At 48.3% G+C, this 12,975-nt stretch overlaps 1 protein-coding gene across 4 annotated transcripts in view; it reads left to right on the forward strand.

Moving 5' to 3' along the window:
- The first annotated feature begins 3,607 nt into the window (after positions 1–3,607).
- Adi1 (acireductone dioxygenase 1) overlaps positions 3,608–12,975 on the forward strand; it is a 64,097-nt gene continuing 54,729 nt past the window's right edge. For 3 of the 4 annotated variants that reach the window (XR_003846595.1, XR_003846596.1, XM_029554595.1), the window contains exons 1-3: positions 3,608–3,782; positions 6,563–6,682; positions 7,512–7,691. Coding sequence is in view for 2 of the 4 variants with exons in the window: in XM_029554595.1 (XP_029410455.1) it covers positions 3,663–3,782; positions 6,563–6,682; positions 7,512–7,691 (420 nt within the window). In the remaining 2 variants the exon portion in view is untranslated. Of the gene's footprint in view, positions 3,783–6,562; positions 6,683–7,511; positions 7,692–10,179; positions 10,792–12,975 lie in introns of those variants that run through there. The other variant, XM_008850165.3, reaches the window with a different exon arrangement.

Consider the following 12,975-nt stretch of genomic DNA (forward strand, 5'->3'; position numbering starts at 1 on the left):
CCCCCCGCTGTAACCATATACCACCCTCATATTTGCTTCTTGGCCTATGAAGGCCTTCCTCTCCACAGTTTGCTAGGCTGGACTATTTTCTGTGATTCTGAGCTGCCCCACGTGGTTTGCTCACAGATTCTGGGCTGAAAGCAGAAAGCCTGGAAGGATAGTAGTCCACACAACTCTGCAACAATAGAGACCAGCTGCCTTTTAAGAACTGTTATTCCCAAGTGTCTTAACTGGGGCAATGAATTCTGGTCATGAAACATTCTGGGCTGCTGCTGGCTATTCTGGAAGAAACAGTTCAACTTCAAAACAATCTCCTTCAAAGGAGGGATCTCATGGGTGAGCCACATCCATAGGAAAATAACAAGTGCTGTTTTCATGATGCTGCCTGCTTGAACTGGTGCTGGCGGCAAATGCAGTTTCTTCCACAACTCCTCAGGGCATCTCGACCATCCTACTTTTCCAAAGTATGCTTTTCTAAGCATGAACCTGCTGCCCTCTCTCTTCCAGGTGTGGAAAAGACCACTACTGAAGATGGAGGCTGACATAAGGCAGCTGGATGATTCTGCTGTGCTGCAGGGGCCAGGGCCAGGAGAAGACTCATTTCTATGCCTGAACAAAGGCAGTGGATTTTCTTCTTGCTCTGTTTTAGCAGCTATGTGTATAGTCTGATGAGTTGTGGCTCTTTGAGTCAAGGAAGTGGGCCAGAGAGCAGGGGACAGGTTAGATGGTCAAGGGTTCCAGGTCATAAGAGTTGTGACTATTTAAAGAGTCTCACTGTGTAGCCCTGGATAGCATGGAACTCTATGTAGCCCTGGATGGCCTAGAAGTCACAGAGATTCACTTGCCTCTGTCTTCTGAGTGCTGTGATTAAACGTGTTTTGCACCACAAATTGTGAGGCTTCACGTGCCTGCCTTCTGCATCTGTGTGCTGTGCATGCTCTGTCCCTTACATGTAGTCAGGTATCCAGTATTTCTGTCTGTTTCCTTCATATGTTAATCTTTTGTCTATTTTTTTAAGACAGGGTCTCTTGGTAGTCCCAGCTATCCTGAAATTCACTATTATAGACCAAAGGTCCTCCTGCCTCTGCCTTCTAAGTGCTGGGATTAAAGGTATGTGCCACCATGCCAGGTTCATATGTTAATCTTGATGGCTCTTTTCCAAGTCTCTCTTCTGCCACAGTAGTGTGATCCTGTGATAGAAAGATGTACCCATCTTTCAAGTATTTCCCAGCACAGTCATTATTTGAGGGAACTACATAAGCAGTATTAGAAATGGGAGAGGAAGGCAGTCACAGCTCTTGTGAAACGATCTGTAGTGTTCTTCATTCATCTCCACTTTTCATTCAACAAATTTTATAGTACTGTGTACTGGGCACAAAAGACTAATAGCACACATTCTCTGACCTGGGGGTATACATAGTACTTAACAATATAGGTAAATTCTCAAGCAAGGACTAGACAAGAGGCTGCTGCCCCTATGGTGGAAACAAACCTTAATCCAATGCTGTCACAAACACCAACATGTACCGTTGGTTGACTCTCTCAAACAGGGGATCTGGTTGAGTAGGGTGTTGTCAGGGAAAGCTTCTGGAAAGAAAGGTTGTTGCCACCGAATTGCTATATGTATAGAAATTACTTGAGGCAGGAACAGCATTTTAGGTGAAAAACTTGCATGGGTAAAGGCCTTAAGGCAGGAGTATGGGGTTCAGATACTGACAAGCTGGACACACAAAGAGCAGAGAGGTAACTAGGCTAGGGAGGTAGCTGGAGGCCAGATTTAAGAAGGAAGGTCAAAGCAGGGGAGTGACTTGACCTAGCTGATCTGTTTAGAACATCACTCTGGGTGCTCCACACAGAGTGACTGAATAGGGCAAAACTGCGGAACAGTTCAGTAGTCAGTTCAGAAAGTGTTGGGATGGAGGAAAGTGAATGTATTTGTGGGTGTTGAGTCAAAGCAGACGGGATTGAATGCTGAGGATGAGTGATCGAGGAAGCAGGCAAACTCTGATATGACTGGGTGATGGCACTGGTTAGGCTGCTGCTCCTGAGAAGGGCTATGGAGAAATAGATTTGGGTGTATGCAGGGACTCCAGGTGTTTCCATGTTAGGTGAGATGTCCTTACTAGTCATGCATATAGCCATGCCACACTGGAAACTGGGGAGAGGGAAGAGGGCTGTTAAGATTACTTGGAGTGTGGTGGCCACAAAAGGAGCAGGAGCCAGAAGAGGGACTGGGAGGGAATAGCCACTGATGTGAGGGAAATGAGAAGAAATGTTTCAAGGATGGAGTGGGCAGCTGTGGCCAGCGCTGCTCAGAAGTGCAGACCTGGCACTGGTACACAAGTCTCTTATGGAAGAGAGGACACTGGGACAACATCTCACCCTACTGCAACTCAGACTGGCCTAGCTTGATCCTTCTGCCTCAGCCTCCCAAGTACTGGAATGGTAAATGACGAAAAAACCTCTAAGTTTAACTACTGTAAGTGGGTGGTCTCTCTTGATAACCAGGATCGGAAAAGGGAGGTTTGTTTTTATTTTAGGACATTCCACATGAGGAAGGATAATGGGATGGACCAAAAGGGTTAAAAGACAGCATTGATATGCCCACCTTTAATACCAGCATTCAGGAGGTGGAGGCAGGTTGGTCTCTATAAGTCTGAGGCCAGTATGAACTACACAGTGAGACCCTGTCTCAACAAATAAAACAAAAAAACAAAAATGAAAACAAAGAACACAGATGGTTAGTTTTGGTTGTCAACGTGACACAATCTAGAATCATCTGGACAGAGAATCTCAATGAGGGATTGTCTAGATCAGGTTGGCCTGTGGGCATGTCTGTAAGGGACTGTCTCAATAAGATTAATTCAGATGGGGAGATGTGCTCACGTAGGTGGCACCATTCCCTAGGCAGGGGATATTGGACTCTAAGTGTAGAGAGGGGTTGAATGTGAGTAAGCATTCACATTTCATTCTCTCGGCTCAAGTTTTGCCTTGATTTCCCCACAGTGATGTTACCTGGAATTGTGAGCCAAATAAACCCTTTCTCCCTTAAAGTTGCTTTTTGTAAGAAGAGTAGTTAGTTTATCACAGCAACAGACAGTAAACTAGGGCAGGCAGGCTACCGCAGGCTGTGATTACTGCATACATCTGGAGGTGGGGAGGGCAGGGTCCCACGCTGACACCGGGATGCTCTGTGTGACCCGGTCTGGCTTCAATCGTGCGCTGCAATCCGTGGGCTGCAAGCGTTTACACAATCATCACTTTTCCTTTTGTTTGTGTCCACTGATGTGAAAAATTTACTGATAGAGCTCATAGGCTTTACAATTTGGTGCTGAAGGTTCAAGGCCGGCTCGAGGAGCCATGAGGCACACGTAGGGCTTGCGGGACTCCACCAGCTGCGGGCTCTGGAGCCCAGGGCTGCAGACCCGACCTCAGACCAGACCTCACCAGGGGTCCAGCCTAGACTCCAGCTCCTAGTCTAAGAGGCAGGTGGGATCCGAGCAGCCCCGCCCTCCCGTGACCATGCCCACGGCACCTCCTTCACACGGCCCCGCCCTCCAGTAGCCCCCCTCCTCCAGGCCCCGCCCCATCATTGACCACGCCCCTCCTGGGCGCCCTCCCTCGTTCCGCCCCTCCTCAGCGCAGCCCAGACCGACGGCACCATGGTGCAAGCCTGGTACATGGACGACTCCGCCGACGACCCGCGGCTGCCCCACCGCGCCCAGCCCGACCGCCCGGTGGGTCTGGAGCAGCTGCGCACGCTCGGAGTGCTCTACTGGAAGGTACTGGGCGCGGGCTAGAGTACAGCGCGCCTGCGCACGCTGCGAAAGGCTGGCGACGGCTGGCGGGGGTTGGGGGTGGGGGTGGGGTTGCGCATGCTCAGCACGGCCCGGTGGTCCGTGTCAATTTAGGGGTTTGGCCCTTGGGTGACTGCTTCCCCACGCCGCCTGGTGACGACCTCAGGCGAAGGAGCCACTGCCTCTTGCACTTTCACGCTCCTAAGGCCCGTGGGCTGGGGGCTCTGTGTTCTCGCGTGGGCCCCGCCCCACTTGCACGCCTCTGGAAAGGTCGTGAACCCGTGAGTTCAGGTCTGAAGTTTGCTAAGGCAGGCCCAGCCGGAGCACTTGCGTGGTCAGCAGATAAAGTTCACCGTAGGGGGAGAAAGGCGAAGCCCGAGAAGATTGAAGGGTGACTGGATCCGGTCCTTGTTTTTTCCTCCGTAGCCAATCCGAATCGGCGTGAGATGAAATGCAAACGCAGGTTGGCCTGGAGCCAAGTCTGGGGAGCTCTGTTCAGTCACTTTGCGAATCTGTGTACCTCCTTAAAGCCCAGCAGGCTAGCTCACCACGTGGTGTGCCAGTTACCGAAGTTGATACCACTCCAGAGTTGATATGCAAGGCTACCATGAGGGGCCAGGCTCAAATCCACCTCTGCTAGGGTAGGGTTAAGATATGACTCCAAGTAGGATGAAAGGTGATTGGAGGTGAGGGAATCAGTGGTGGCACATGACCTCCAGAATTAGTGACCTCATCAACTGAAAGCAAGTCACCCCAGGCAAGCAGTGGCTGGTGGGTTTGCTTTCCTTGGTTTTGTTAGGAAGAAGAGGAGCCAGCGGTCTTATCTGGCACTCCTGTTGACTGGAGGAGCTAGAAGTTATTTGGGAGAGGGGACAGAGGAGAGTGACAGAAAAGGTTTCCTGGCCTTACAAATACCCTAGATCAGGGGGTCAAATAAGAACTTTGTGCATATAATAGATGGTCTATAAACAACAGAAATTGCTCACTGTTGGAGAGACTGGGATGCCTCGTCAGGATGCCTTCAGATTCAGTGTCTGGTGAAGATTGACACCCCAGAGTACTTCTGGCCACAGAAGGTTCAAACAGCTCTCTTGCAGCAGCAGTTTTAAGATCACTCATCTTATGCAGGAGCAGCCAGGCCTAACGTGGAAGCCCATCTTCTCTGCTGTCATGTGGGTGATGAAGTCACAACTCAAGGACTGGAGCCAAGGTGCATTCAGCACAGCAAATAGCATTGTGCCTGTCATGTAGTGGGCCACAAACTCTGTAGAAAATAATGTATTGATGCCTGGGCTTTGAGACACCCCAGAGTTCGCTGTTCAGTAAGGATGATAAAATGCATTTTATTGCAAAACAAATGTCAGAGTTCACTAAATTCACTGTCAGTAGTTTAAAATAGTTCAGATTCATTCTGTCAGGAGCCCTAGGGGAGTGCTTCTGGAAGGTAACCTTGAATTTGAACCTTAAAGTTTAGGGGGGCTGGAGAGGTGGTTCCGTGGGTTAAGAGCACTGGCTGCTCTGGCAGAGGACCTGGGTTCAGTTCCCAGGACCCACATGGCAGCTAACAACCATCCATAATTCTAGCTCCAGGGGATCCTGTGCCCTCTTCTGACCTTTGTGGGCATTGCATGCATGGGTGCACTTATATACATGCAGGCAAAACTCACACACATAAGAAATTAAAAAAAATTTTTAAATGTAAAAAAGGATAGGATTGTGATCAATGAAAATTACAAGCAGGAGGAATCTGAGGCATGGATTCCTGCCACGAGCAAGGGTCTCACTATGCAGCCCTGGCTTGTCCCAAACTCACTCTGTAGATAAGGCTGCCCTGGAACTCACAAAGATCTGCCAGTCTCTGTTTCTTGAGTACTGGGATTAAAGGTGTGTGCCAGCCAAGGGTGTAGCCCAAGACTAGCATGAAACTCTGGTGTGCGTTTACTTCTTCAGCTTATCTACCCTAGTGAACTGCCACAACTGGCTTTTTCTCCTTTTTTTTATGGGGTTTTGCCATGTAGCCCAGGCTAGCCTCCAACTCACAAGACTCTTCAGCATCCTGAATAGCTGGAATTGCAGGTTCATACCCTGTTCAGTAGTTCTAAGAGTAGTGAATATTTCTTTTTGGTTTAGCGTATCAATTTCTTTAACATAAGAGGGATGGAGCAGATAGAAGCAGAAAAGTCAAGTGGGGCCAGGTTACAGCAGCCCTCTTACTCCATCTCAATGAACTTGAGCATGGTCTGTGGGCCAGGGATGCATACTAAGAAACCACAGAGAGCCTAGAACCTCAGTCTTGCTGCATGCAAGATGGCAGAGTAGTCACACACACTGAAGGAGCTGCATCTTATCTTGGCAGGTGTGAGGTGTAAGAACTTCATCTGGAAATTGGAAGGACCCCAGAAACACTGCCAGCAGAGGGGAGGGCAAGCAGGGCAGGTGTTAGCCCAGAAGGACTACTGGCAGAGGGGAGCCCCAAACAGGGGTGGTGTGTCTAGCTGGCATTTTGGAGAATAGAAAAACCATTGAAAGAAACAAGAGGAGATGGTTGGCTAGGCCAGGACTGGCAAAGGATACATGATGCTCTTCGAGGGTGAGCTTATTACAGGTCTGGAAGGAGCATGTTGCTATGTTCCCTGTAGTGCTGGGGACTGAACCCAGGGTTCTGTGCATGATAGGTAAGCACTGTACCACTAAGCTATACTCGCAGCTCAAATGCTGTGCTTTCCTGTACTTATGTGACCTCCTTTTTGCTTAAACTTATGTAGCTGGATGCTGACAAGTATGAGAATGACCCAGAACTGGAAAAGATCCGGAGAGAGCGAAATTACTCCTGGATGGATGTCATCACTATATGCAAAGATAAACTTCCCAATTACGAAGAGAAGGTGAGCAGGCCCAGCCTGGAGAGGGAATCATTATCCTCATTCCTGCTAACACAAGGCTTTTCTTTTGGTGTTTTCATTTGGATTTGGGGGCCGAGCAATGCTGTCCTAGAATGAGTTGGGCAGAGCCCTTCCCCTTTAGCTTTTTTGAGGGACACATATAGGGTGGTGGCGCAATTACCTTGTATGTGTAGCTTGGAATTTTCTTCATGGGAAGTTCTTAGCTCTGCATTGAACTCTTCCCTAGGCTCCCTGATGCTCACATGAGGTGTTCTTCTGAGGAGCTTTGGGGCTGTGTCTTCAGGGCACCTGTCCATTTCATTGGGACCATTGAATTCACCACCAGAGTTACTCAGAATGTCCCTAGAGCAGAGTGTGGTCTCACATCTATAATCCCAGCACTTGGAAGGTGAAGGCAGGCGGATCAGAAGTTCAAGGTCAAACCTGGCTACACAGCAAGTTTGAGGCCAGTCTGGCCTATATGAGACCCTGTGACAGAAAAGCAAAACAGAACACGTGGAGGTTATAGGACATCCTGAGAGAACAATGGATTCTCTTTCTTTCACCATTTGGGTTCCCAAGACTGAACTCAGATCATCTGGCTTGGTGGTGGTCTGGAGCTTGCTCTGTAGATCAGGCTGGCCTTGAACTTACAGAGATCCGCCTGCCTCTGCCTCTCAAGCGCTGAGATTAAAGGCATGTGCCACCACACCTGGCTAGGAACTTTTAATAACTATCCTTAGCATGTGTAGCATTTACCTCAGTTCTGGCCATGAGGGTTGGGGCTGCACAATGGGTTTCCAGTAGACTCACAGCTTCCCTCTTGTGCTAGATTAAGATGTTCTTCGAGGAACACCTGCACCTGGATGAGGAAATCCGCTACATCCTGGAGGGCAGTGGGTACTTTGACGTCAGGGACAAGGAGGACAGGTGGATCCGGATTTCCATGGAGAAGGGGGACATGATCACACTTCCTGCCGGCATCTATCACCGCTTCACACTGGATGAGAAGGTGAGGAGGGTGTGCCATGCAGTGGTCCAGCCATCATAGTGACTATAGTGACGATGCCACTTGCTCCAGGATGACCCAATAACTGCTGCATGAGGCCCATCATCTCACAGCCTGTTATAGCTTCAGGACTAGCTCTGTTCAGAGAGGGCCAGGGAGCCTGAGGCCAGGGGACCTGCATGGGAAGAGTCAGAATCTCACCTTTGTTCTTGGTGGAGAATGATGCAACTACAGCTCTGGTCAAGAGCAGGCAGGTGTCTGCAGGAGATTGACCTGCTCCTCACTGAGGGGGCAGTCTGTACTCTGTCACTGATGTAAAGGCTCATGGCTGTGGGATATCTGTAAGGTGGTGACTCTGTCATTTGGGGATCTCCTCAGCAGTAGTACAATATAGTCGTTAGGGTTGGCAGGAAGCAGGAATTAGTTCTAGGGGTCTCAGATTATGATTTGGGTTAAACCTGACATTTAAGTATATTTTTTTTGAGATATGATCTCATGTATCCTAGGCTGGCTGCTAACTCACTATGTAGTTGAGGATGATGTTGAAATTCTGATCTTCCTGTCTCTGAGACCTTCCCAGCACTGGCATTAGAGGTGCTTCCTACCAAACTTAGTTTTGTGTTGCTGGGGATGGGACCCAGGGCTTGCTGCATGCTAGGCAAACACTACTAGCTGAACCCTCAACCAAAGTATGATTTTTAAAAAATTCTGTGTATATGTGAGTGTCTGTACACATGAGTGTAAGGTTCTCTTGGAGTCCAGAAGAAGGTGTCAGATCCCCTGGATCCCCTGGAGCTGGAGTTACAGGCACTTGTGAGTCACTTGACATGGGTGCTGGAAACTGAACTTGGGTCCTCTACAAGAACAGTATGTTCTCTTAACCACTGACCATCTCTTCAGCCCCTCAAGTATAATTTTTTAATTAATAATAAATGCACATGGTTTAAAATTCAGAATTATGAAGCCAGGTGTGTTGGCATATGCCTGTAATCTTAGTATTTGGGAGGTTGTAACAGGATGATCTGGAATTCAAGGTCATTCTCAGTTGTATAGAAAAACTTGAGGCCTTACTGGACTGTATGAAATACTAGATTAAAAAAAAAAAAGCTGGGTGTGGTGGCACACGCCTTTAATCCCAGTACTTCCAGCACTTGAGGGGCAGAGGCAGGTGGATCTCTGTGAGATTGAGGCCAGCCTGGTCTACATAGTGAGTTCCAGGCCAGCTGGAGCTACAGGGAGACCCTGTCTCAAACAAACAAACAAAAGCAAAAATCAGATGAAAGGACTAGAGAGATGGTTTGGTGGTTCACTGGTTTAGTTCTTATGTTCTTGCAAAGTGCCTGGGTTCAGTTTCCAGCATCCATATAGTGACTCACAATATATATTTATATATTTTTTTCTGGGGTTTTTTTTTTTTTTTGGTCTTTTTGAGACAGGGTCTCCCTGTAGCCCCAGCTGGCCTGGAACTCGGGAACTCACTATGTGGACCAGGCTGGTCTGGAACTCAGGAACTCACTATGTGGACCAGGCTGGCCTGGAACTCAGAGATCCACCTGCCTTTGCCTCCCGAGTGCTGGAACTAAAGGCGTGCGCCACCACGACCAGCTCCACAATGTTTTTTTATAACTCCAGTTCCAGGGCATCCACTGCCCTCTTCTGGCCTCTTGATCAACACACATGCAATGCACATAAACTCATACAGGCACTCACACACATAAACATAAAAATTTTTTTAAATCTTTAAAAAACCCAGCAAAATAAAATGAAATAAAAACTCGAAAATATGAGATTGAAACAAGGTATCCCTTAACAGTCTTCTCAGCCCCATTCTTTAGTGCCCCCACCCCCAACTCTGTTCCTGAAGGGATCTAGTGTCTCTCCATTCTAACAATCTCTTTAGAGGGAGTTTATGCAATTTCTACTTGGTGTGCTTTGGGCGTGGTTCACATCAGTGTGTGACGAGCCCTATCACTTATTTATAGCTGCATTGTTGGACCATTAATTTACCCACTATGTGGGGTGTCCCTAGTGATGAGCTTGTTGAATTGTTTCCACTTTTTCGTAGTTGTCAGTGCTTCTGTAAGTACCAAACATCTGTCATTTTTCACTTGGGTCTGTTTGTAGGATGGAGAAAAGGGCTGGGTGAAACCATGGCATTTCTAGTCCAGATGAGTGAGGCCTAATGCTCTAAGCAGCTAGCAGTAGGGGGCCCAGGGCTGATTCTTAGAGCTGTACCCTGAGGATGCAGTGAGGAGGGTGGTCCGTGTCTGTGAGGCATGCAGCACCTTTGTCTGTATGTTTCTGCTCTGGTGTGGACACCAAGCCATGTATACACTGCCCAGGAGCCACACATGCTTCCGCTGCCTGCTAGTGACACCTGCACAGAGGTCAGAGGGAATAGGGGGTGAGGCAGTGGTTTCAAGGGTTCCCCGTGTGGTTCCAGTATAAGTGGGCAGATGTGTTGATGAGATGTGGGGTGCCTGTTTTCTAGAACTACGTGAAGGCCATGCGGCTGTTTGTGGGAGAACCTGTGTGGACACCATACAATCGACCGGCTGACCATTTCAATGCCCGGGCACAGTATGTGAAATTCCTGGAAGGAACAGCATAGGGGCTCCATGAGGAGTGACTGCGCCTCGTGAGGCTCCACTGCAGTCACCCATCAGATGGTGTCTCATTTCCCTGCTTCATGCATGGACTTGATGCTAGCTTATCTTTCCTTGGCAAGATTATCTGATCAGAATCTTTAATGAAAGAATCTGTAAAATTGATCTTTACACGGAAGCTGCAAAAATGTGAACAAGTCACTGTCATTTTCCCTACCTCTGTCAGATAGGGTGGGGGGCCTGGGAACTCTAGGTTGGTGTGCATTCATACGTAATAAAATGCATACTTCATGTTCCAGATGGTAATTCTGTAGGCGTCTGTCAGGTGTGAAGCTATGTTCACCCTTCCAAAGGGGACAGTTGTACCCACCACAGCTAACCACATGGAAGATGGTTTTCTCCCTCTGTACCTGGGTGGGAAAGTGGTCATGGGTTGAGGACACCTGCATTGTTTGTGTCTCTGCCTTCTTCAGAATAAAGTAGTTGCCTTAATTTTATGCCCATGTCTAAGTTACTTTATACTAGGCGTCTACTGGGAATACTTCATGGGCACTTGGGGCTGTAGACTCTCCTCATCCTCTGGATGAGATTTCAGAATTCCCACATGTACATATGTGGCCTTAACACATATCAGAAGAGACTCTCAATACATCCTCATATACATAATGGGATTGGGCCCTAGGAATGCCCCATCTTCCATGTCCTGTATGTGGTATTTTTCTTGGTTCATTAAAGCTACCTGTTTAGATTCTGTATATAATTTTATACATGCAGAGTTAACTTCTGCATTAGACTTTTTTCAGTGTTGGGTTTCAGGTCCTTTCATAATCAGGATTCAAAAGAAGTGGTACATGTTTTCTCTACGCAAGTACTCATAGACAGAACACTAATCTAGTACATGCAAGGCCTTGGTTTGAGCCCCAGCACTAAACAAAAAAAAAAAAAAAAAAAAAAAGAAAAAAAGAATAATTCTGAAATACAGTTATATCTAATGTGTTAATAATTACAGAAAAAAAAACCCCACAACCTGTGTTTTCAAAGAGCAAGCTGTTCTCTAAGTGTATTTATAAAAACTGGGTTTTTAAAAAACTTACGTGCTCTTGGCTGGTAAGATGCACATCACCTTTCATCACCTCTGTGTTGGCCTTGGGGGTTCTCTTTTATTATACGAGGGAACTGTGGGTGGCTAACTAAAACTTCCTCAATGTCAGAACTTAGACATGTGTAGGCAGTACATCCAGGGTTTCTTTCTTTCTTTGCTAAGGATTATTCTGCCAAGGGGCTGGAGAAATGGCTCAAAGGTTAAGAGCATTGGCACTTGCAGAGGACCTGGGTTCAGTTTCCAGCACCCACATGGCAACAACAGCTGCCTGTAACTCCAGTTCAAGAGCGTCTGATGCTCTCTTCTGGCCTCCACAGGCATTTTATGACACAGAAACACTGACATACATGCAGGCAAACACTCATACACAAAATAAAAATAAATACATCGCTCTCTCCTGGGAGCCTTCTGGGCCTGATCCTGCCCTCACCTCCCTCTGCTTCCCTGGGCTGCACAACACGCCTCATTCCTGGGCATGGGGGCTGACCTCTTGGCTGGAACCACCACTACTTCCTGATTCCTTACATCCAGATGAACCCAGTTCCTTCTCTTGGTCCCTAGGAGCCCTCTGGGCCTGGTTCTGCCCTCACCTCCCTCTGCTTCCCTGGGCCTGCACAACCCGCCAGCCTCTCTCCTGGGTAAGTCCATCTTGCCCTCTGCACCTTGACTCCCCCAGCCTCATTCACCCTCCCATCTCCCCTGCCCGGCTCTTCTCCTAGCTTGGGTACTGTCCCATTCCTTGTCTTGACACCCCAGACACCGGGGGAACCACCACTGCTTCCTGATCTTTTGCATCCAGACAAACCCAGTTCCTTCTCAGGGTCCCCAGGAGCCCTCTGAACCTGGTCCCGTCCTCACCTCCCTCTGCTTCCCTGGGCTGCACAACCCACCAGCCTCTCTCCCGGGAGCCCTCTGGGCCTGGTCCCGCCCTCACCTCCCTCTGCTTGCTGCAAGACCTGCAAGCCTCTTTCCTGGACACCAGGACTGACCTCTCTGCTTCCTGATCCTTTGCATCCAGACAAACCCAGTTCCTCCCTGCAGTCCCCGGGAGCCCTTGGGGCCCCTTCCTGCCCCCATCTGCCTTTGTATCTCTGGGTGGCATGGCCACCAGCTACCCGAGACCAGCATCTTTCCTGGGCCCTGCTCCCAGCCCAGTCCAACCCCCAAATTCCTGAGGACAACATCTTTCCTGGAGGGATCCAGACTTAGGAGAAAGCCTGAGAGCATCTGATTCTCATCTGACTTGGGCCACTGTGGGAACTCCTGAAGACAAAAGCAATCTGGCCACTCCAATATAAAATCAAAAGAGAGAGCCAGAAGCTTAGATGAACCAGCTTTTAATGACCAAAAAGTAAACCACAAAGGCACATAAAGTTCACAAAAAGAAGCAGACCTAAACTTGGAGGCTTGAGTCTCACACAAGAATCAAACTACAAAAGAAATTCACATGTCAAAAATCACAGAGAAAAATACAACAAATACAACATGAAATACCAAAATAACATATCCTCACCAAATACCAGTAGTGCTCTAGAGGAGTACAATGAGAATCCCCTAGAGATAATGCAGGACATGGAAC

Source organism: Nannospalax galili, unplaced genomic scaffold (assembly GCF_000622305.1).
Source record: "Nannospalax galili isolate Female #2095 unplaced genomic scaffold, S.galili_v1.0 scaffold100, whole genome shotgun sequence".
Classification (NCBI taxonomy): Eukaryota; Metazoa; Chordata; class Mammalia; order Rodentia; family Spalacidae; genus Nannospalax; species Nannospalax galili.